General features: G+C 28.9%; 1 protein-coding gene across 1 annotated transcript in view; it reads left to right on the forward strand.

Annotated features, from left to right (window-relative positions):
• Positions 1–7946, forward strand: part of LOC134687256 (epithelial cell-transforming sequence 2 oncogene-like) — a 75046-nt gene extending 67100 nt beyond the window's left edge. The window contains exon 26 of the mRNA XM_063547400.1: positions 5222–7946. Within this exon, the coding sequence (XP_063403470.1) occupies positions 5222–5343 (122 nt within the window). The 3' untranslated portion in view covers positions 5344–7946. The remainder of the gene's footprint in view (positions 1–5221) is intronic.
• The last annotated feature ends 274 nt before the right edge of the window (positions 7947–8220 follow it).

Below are 8220 nucleotides of genomic sequence, written 5' to 3' on the forward strand. Positions count from 1 at the left end.
CATGTCATCTTTGCATTTTTATTCTCCCTAGTCATGTTTCAGTCATTAAGTTTGTTAACACAAGAGATAATAGCCATTCACAAAAAAAATATCTCAGCTTTATGTGTCTCATTGACATGTACCCAAACAGTGACTGGGCATTATAGCAGCCTCTGAATGGTCAGTGTGTATTTGTCTTTCATGACCAATTGTTAACCAGGACAAGTTGTTTTGAGTACCACTTTGTTTTTTTTGTTTTTTTTAATTATATAAATCTTGCAAATTGTTCTTCTATTATTATTTTTTTGCCAGATAAGAATGTTGTTCATAATATGAAGATTTTTTCCTTCAAATATTATTTATCTCAAACCCAATTCTCTCCTTATGAGTTACTTTTAAAAAGTAAATTAATGTAAAATAAAACCAATGTAAGTCGAAAAAAGTTGCAGGTAAATTATCTTTCTACACTTAACATCCAGTCCAGTGGTCAGCACAGAATCTATGAAGTTTGGTCTAGATCCTCATGATTAATGCTGGCATTATTACAGATTCTCTATATATACAACCTATTGATTTGTCCTAGAAATTGCCTGTATATTTAGGTCATAATGGAAATAATGAATTTTTAGATCAAAGTAGATATTTTCCAGCTGATCATATTTAGTTTAGGAAAAAATATTCTCAACATGAATAAGTTTAGGCCTTCTAGGCAATTATTGGATTTTAACTTATTGCACTTGTACAGAAATGGTGTGAACTGAACTAATATTTAGAAATCTGTTTATATAACAAAGACCTGATGATCAATGAAGAATTATTTGTTATATAAATGACATTTATTATTCATTCATGATTGAAAAGTGAATACAAAGCAATGGTTGATTTCAGATGAATTATATTTTATCAGTGCATGAATCAAATAAGAAAAGAAAATAAGTATTGCAAATCATCTTAAAATTATTCTTTTAAAGGTGTCAAGAATATTTTAGATGATTTAAAAAAAAATCAGTATATATAAGTTATGTATCCAAGTATTTCACAGTTAGTATACCCATAGTCAGCAAACTGAAGGCAAATAATGACTGTTAAAGTCAACATTCTGTTCCAAATTGTGACTGTTAAAGTCGAGTTTTTGAGGCCAAATAACCCCCCTTTGGAAATTCCTGGCTACGGGCCTGGTTAGAGACTTCGTAAATTTATTTGTTGTTCATTTATTTTTTTGATATAAATTGTACAAAAGTTTTTTTTCTGTTTTGTATTTTGTAGCAAGTGTAGCTCAATGTTGAAAACTGGACCTGTTGTAGATCACACCCTTTTCCTTATGATCTCTTGTAGATAGTTGTCTCATCAACAATCATACCAGATCTCTAAATTCTGTTATTTAAGATTATACTTTATATTATATCAAGTAAACACTTTGAAATCTAAGCTTCTTAATACATATACTGTGACAGGTGGCACCACCATCTGTTAACAAACGTCCTTGAAATGTTCAATACAAATTATGTACCTTATCATAGTTTAAATAGTCCGTCCATCTGGTGCTATACAGATGTCTCTTGGTATGTGGCTGAAACAGTTTATAAAGTTTATATTTGGTTTAAAAGACTGGAGAGTCAAAATTTTAAATTAAGTACTAAATAGTTCAGGTAACCTTTGAAAGTGAAGGGACAGGTGCTGTATTTGGCAAAAACTTTTAGGAATTTTGGTCCTCAATGCTCTTCAACTTCGTACTTATTTATTTTATTTGGCCTTTTTAACTTTTTTTGGATTCGAGCGTCACTGATTGTGTCTTTTTGTAGACGAAACACATGCCTGGAATATATACACAATTTAGTCCTGGTATCTATGATGAGTTAATTTGATACATCTTCAAATCCCTGGTTCACTTTAGAATATATGAATACTGGTACATGGATATAAATAATTGCTGCTGTAAAATATAAGTACATACATTAAATAAAAATGTTTTAAACATGGTTTCAAATGTGACAGCAATCCATAAACAAAAAAGCTAAGACATGAAATATAAGAAATTAATTAAGATTTTTTTTTTATAATTGAAAGAACTCAAAAGTTTAGGAGTTGTGTTTATAGGTAGATCACGATCACAACCATTGTTTCAACCACAATAACGCACCATCATGAAAGCAACTTTTTTATAACAGAAATAATAACTTGCATTTGGACCAATCTTCTTTATGGTTTCACATATAGCAGACTATTGTGGCAATATGTTGCAAGTCTTTTATACCATACAATAGTTGCAACTTGGACCCCAAATATGTAAGTATAAAAAAGAAGATGTGGTATGATTGCCAATGAGACAGCTATCCACAAAAGACCAAAATGACACAAACATTAACAACTATAGGTCACTGTACGGCCTTCAACAATGAGCAAAGTCCATACCGCGTAGTCAGCTATAAAAGGCATTTAAAAGTTCTATTTTAGAACCAATTATTAATAAATGTGTCCTTGTTACAAGCTCTATTCCTATGTTCCTCTAGTTTCACTACTTTGAGATGGGCCATTTAGACGAATTAAAACTGTCCTTGACCAAATAGACAAGATAATATTTGTTATCATCTGACCAGTGGTCAGTATGGGTTGTGTCAATAAATAGGTGTGATAAGTATACTAATTCAGATTGCAAGATCTGTTTATATGTATGTTTACTTACAAATAAACCAAATCTGTTTGATACACAAGACATGATATTTAATATCTGCAAGTATGGCATGGGGTATCTAACGGTTCCACATATTGAACCAGACAAAGCATTGAGTTTGTTTTGTCCAAATAAAGGATTAAATTGCATTTTAAGTACTGGCAACCCTGTCTTTACTGACCGACTGACCAAATTTAAAGCAGGTGAATTTTAGTTGAAGGGAAAATATTTCAAAGAATTGTATAGATCTATCTATATGCTATTTAGGGAGGTTACTGTTTATAAAAACATGATTTGGTAAAAAAGGACATGTTTAATTGGTACAATAATGATCATACTGATATACAAACATTTAACTGATACAAATAAATAAGGCATTGATTGTTTTCCAAGTACCAGTACTTTTTTAGCTTTTTTAGCTTTATTTTCCTTATTGGAGACTACCGTATTTGGGCATGTATAGTCCGCACTTTTTTTCCTTAAATATGTAGTTTGTACAAGGGGTGCGGACTATACACAACTATAAGACGGTTTTCGAAATTTATAAAAAAAAAAAAAAAAAAAAAAATAATTTTTTTTTAAATTTCGTTTTTCTGCATCAACAATGTATATTGGAGACGTTTATTGTATTTACTTCATTTAATTCTTATTCTTTTATTCTTTTTTAACTTTTCTTTTCAAAATTGATTATTAAAAGTAAAGGTGTGACATCCTGCATAGGTAATCAAGAGAGGTAATTAAGGATTAAGTATGGGTGTGTAGCAATTAAATAATGATGTCAAGTTTTGACAGGTGTTAAATATTATAATCCCAGGCAATAAAACATCATGATCAATGAAAAGATTATATAAGATTAAATAGTTTTAAAATTTTGATTACTGCTAAATAATTTAGATAAATGTTTGATCTCTTTTTTCTTTTGTTCCATAATATTCAAATTATTTCTGTTATATTATATATCAGCTTGGACATACTTAGACAAATGTTGATTTTAAAATGAATCTCTTGATTAATAACTACTTATATAAAATTATTAAATATTAACTACCTGATGAAAAGTTCTACCATTTCATTTTTTTATGAAATAAATAAAAAAAAAAATATTTTTTTTATAAAATACATGTAGAATAACTCTCTTGTAATGTTTTTTTAAAAGTGAACTAGACTTTTACAATATTTTTTTTTTTTTTTTTTTTTTTTTTACAAAACTTTTTTTCTCGATTTTAATGGGATGTAAAGGGGGTGCGGACTATACATAAATGCGTACTATACACGGCCGAATACGGTAGTCCAAAATAATTGGATAGAAATAATTGATATTCTGTCAGATTTGTCAGTTTCTATCATCAGTGATGAGGAGCATTGATTTTTTAACTTATTTTAGTGCTTACTCAGCTTATTTATAAACGTTGGACTATTTGTTTAAAACCAAAAGTCTCTCTAACATTGATGGGATGAATAAAATGTTGATCAAAATGAGCTAGTTTTAGTTAATATTCCAATCTGAAGAGATCCGTTACAGTCACTTCAAGCACACCTCCTCCAAAATCCCCCAATCAATAATTGAATTACTTGAGTTCTCTAAACAAGTACAGATGACACTTCCCAGGTACAAATCCCCTTTAGATATACATACAAACACTGTTAATGCTCTGCAAATATACTTCAGATATGTACTTAGGGGGAAATATGACAGTTTGATGATGTTTGTAACGACTCTTGTGTACAAGATATTCACTGGTCAGCTTGACCTGTGTTTTTGAATGAATTAGTTTTCTTGGTCAGTTTGACCAGAACCTTTAATTTTGTTGTGAGCTTATCAGAAAAGTTGAATGAAAATGAATGTTTATTGAAGTCTACCCTGTGATAAACAACAGATTGTGAGAACAAAGTAAAGTGTACTCTTAATAAATTCTCTATTTCTGGTTGTAAATAAATGAAACTCAATTTCTGGTTGTTTATTTTGTTTTAATGTAGCTTCATGCAAAACACAATGCATTGTTATTTTATATCAATGGAAAAGACAAATTTTTAAGCAATCTATAATATTGATTCTTTATATAAAATAAATCTTTTTATGTTTTGTTTGAGGTTCCTTGATATCAAATTTACTGTTCTTCAGATTTAACCAGTAATCCTGCAAACCTAAAAATATAATATATATTAATTGACCATTTCCACATGAAAGTCCATTGTCATCCCAAATTTTGAAAAATGTTGATTTTATTAATACACGGAGGATCTTGTTTCTTTCTTCATACCCTCTTGCATCAGAGTATTTCTCAGTTACTGTGGATTCATTATCATTCGTTGGATACCAATTTTCGTGGATTTTGTGGGTACAGGTGAACCACATATTTAAATGTCCAAAGAAATACAAATTTCTATAAAGTTTAATCCAGACTTTGTGAGGAAAATTGTGTTGCTTATATAGGGAATCACTAAAGCCAGAATGGAGCAAGCCTTGCTTTAGTTCAGTAAGTGGACCACCCTTATAAAAAGTTTTGGATTCACCAATGAATGCTGTTTGAATTCTTCATTAATCCTTTTAACCTTTTTGTGTATTTTCAGACATGCAGAATGGTTTTCTACTGGAAACTGCCAAGAGAGAATGGTACTGTTCAGCTGAGTCAGATGAGGAAAGATACAATTGGATACAGTTGGTACAGCAAACAATTAGAACAGCTATTTAATAGGACCACAGTAACTAAGCACAGAATATCAATTGAGGAAAATCGTTTACAAAGTGTGTGTATTGGAACTTAATTACATTTGGATTTTTTAATTGATATTGGTATTGTTGGTATAAGATCTGGTAATTGATTTTATTGTATGGTTAATATGATGGTGTAGCTTTGATTCCAAAATTTGGTTAAGCACATGTAGCCTAAAATTCAGAATGACAATTTTAGCACGAAATAATGAAGAGAGAAATTAAAAAGATCTCCAAGAGTTTAAATAAGTTAAGGTTAATTAACCGCAGTTGAAACAAACTAATGATTTATGAGGTAATGTAAATTACAAGCTATTTTTGCTAAATATTAAATTGTTTTGTGCTACAATTGCCATAAAATTTATTATTGGCTACTAAGTTAATTTCAGTAGTTGATGATCGTGAAGTTCCAATAGATGAATTGTCCACCAACGCACGGTTTCTAGAGTAACCATTATTGAATAACGGAAAGGAATTGTTTTGATAGAATAACAACATATAGATTTTATAATCAAATTTTTCACATACAGTAGATATGTAGCTAGTATTAATTGATAAATAGAAAGCGAGAGTTCGACTATATTTCTATACCATTTTTAAATAATTAGATTTTGATATGATATTTATTAAAGCTTTTTGTGATAAATAAATGCAGAAAATCATGTTATGTCAATAGAGGTCAAGGTTATGATTATATTCAAGGTCATTGATAAAGCTTTTGAAGTAGTAACTGGATATGCTTCCCAGTTGTTATTATTTGTTGTTAAGTATGCTAAAGGTTTGAATGAAAGAAGATAGATATAATATGTCAAACATTCAAACAGAATTTAAATTTCAAAGTTGTAATGAATGGTACCATTAGCACATATTGTTATAATTGGTTTTTAAAAGATTATTTGAAAGATGAAATTTAAATTTCAATGACTCATATAACTTGGTGTTTATAACAACTGCAGCATATAAACATTCTCTTCAATTTTTCCAGACAGGGCTTTAAAGAGAAGAACCAAAGAGATTGACGTCATTAAGTGCGTAGCAAGGTTTTGAATTTAACTCCCCTTAAATTAATGAGTTTAAATAGCATTGAATGTGTTTTTGAGCCTCCTTTTCCCTTCATACAAGTCTCGTTAATGTCAGAATTTGAATAATGTAAATTTTACAATTTGAAATAGTACATGTATTGTTGATTTTTGTCAAGTCATTTCATAAGATATGGCGGCAAATTAAAAAAGAAAAGAAGAAAAGACCTTATCTTGATTTCATTAAAAACCTTTTAGTTTGAAATGTAAATTTGAAAATCATAGATTCAAGTGATAAACTTTTAAAAAACATTTTGACGATGATGAGTATGACTATGTATGCTAGGAGTCAAAAAATATTTATCAGGTTTTAAACTAGGTTAATAAAAAAATTCAATAAAGTTTAGTCTTTTGCAACTTTAGCTAGATTTTTATGTCTGCGACATTATGTTTTCTGGTTTGTAGATCAGTTTATATATACCCCATTGGTATCATGTGAAAATGTTGGCTAAGGTGGTGTACTGTTTACAATGAAGTTTTGGACACATAAGCATGAACTTTATATTTTTTTTAAATACCGGGGTACCAAGAAGTCAGGGTTTTGAGTCTTTTGACCCAGATTCTGTGGTTCACTAAACATTTATCATTAAAATATGAAAATGAGAGCAGGGAATTTTTGCTCTGGACTCTTGAGAGAAAATTAATGAACAAATGTCTTACGATAGGTTAAAGTGCTGTATGCATAATGAAAATATATTGTGTAATAAACTAATGATTTTTTATTTTTTTTGTTAAGATTTATTTCTTTGTATATTAATATATGCAGTGATTTCTGTGATAATCATTGAAAGAAAATTTTGTTTTGGGTATTTTATTCAATTTTATAGTTTTAATCAGTAAATTATTTGTTATGTTTTACTTTTTCCCTCGTGAGTGCTTTCTTCCTGTTTTCTGACATAATACAATTGTTATTTCTTGTTTAAAATGCTAGCATAATCATTTGTAATGTTCTGTTATCATGCTAGCATAATTTGGATTTGCTTGAATGATTTTAGCAATCAATGTGTATTGTATCATAATTTATTGGATATTTATTTTCTTTGTTGATTTTGTATCTTTTATCTTTGTTAAATTGTTTTCTTTTCTATCAAGTTATTATACATATTTTTAGATAAAAAGAATGAATCATTTTTAGGTTCAAAACTGATATTCACAGTTCATTTTTACTAAGGCAAATTGTTTTTGTATCAAAACAAATAATGTGTGAAGGGTATCATGAAAATAGAGCAGGTATAAAGGACATTTTTGTTATTTTAAGAACTTATGCTATTTTTAAGGATGCAATGGTGCTTAAGTTAAGAAAAAAAAGGTTTTTAGATTACACTAAAATAAATTAATATATGTCACTCTTTTCCAAACATTCTTCATGGACATGCCATCATCCCAAATATGCATGAAATATTTGCCACTGACTTCAAGCAAAGATAAAATGGCTATTACATCTATGCTTTAAGCAACCAACAATCAATCTTGTCATATAATCAATATCTCTTCCCTTACTTTTATCTTTTTTTTACTTTTTTTATCAATTTTGGCAGCTAAAACAGAAAGAAAATTTTGTAAAAAAAAAAATCAAAAAAATCAATGTATGTCTTTACCATAACTGCTTCTTTTAACTTTTATGTGAACTTGTTTCATAAAATAAGTAAACTTATTAAATTTTATACTCTTATCAATTAAGGAAAAGACATTACCAGAAAAATAATGTCCACATTTTCTACCAAATCTAGATGTTAATAGATTGCTTCCTGCTTTGCTTTCAATCATTAAATGTTTCA

The sequence above is a fragment of the Mytilus trossulus genome, chromosome 10, assembly GCF_036588685.1.
Source record: "Mytilus trossulus isolate FHL-02 chromosome 10, PNRI_Mtr1.1.1.hap1, whole genome shotgun sequence".
Classification (NCBI taxonomy): Eukaryota; Metazoa; Mollusca; class Bivalvia; order Mytilida; family Mytilidae; genus Mytilus; species Mytilus trossulus.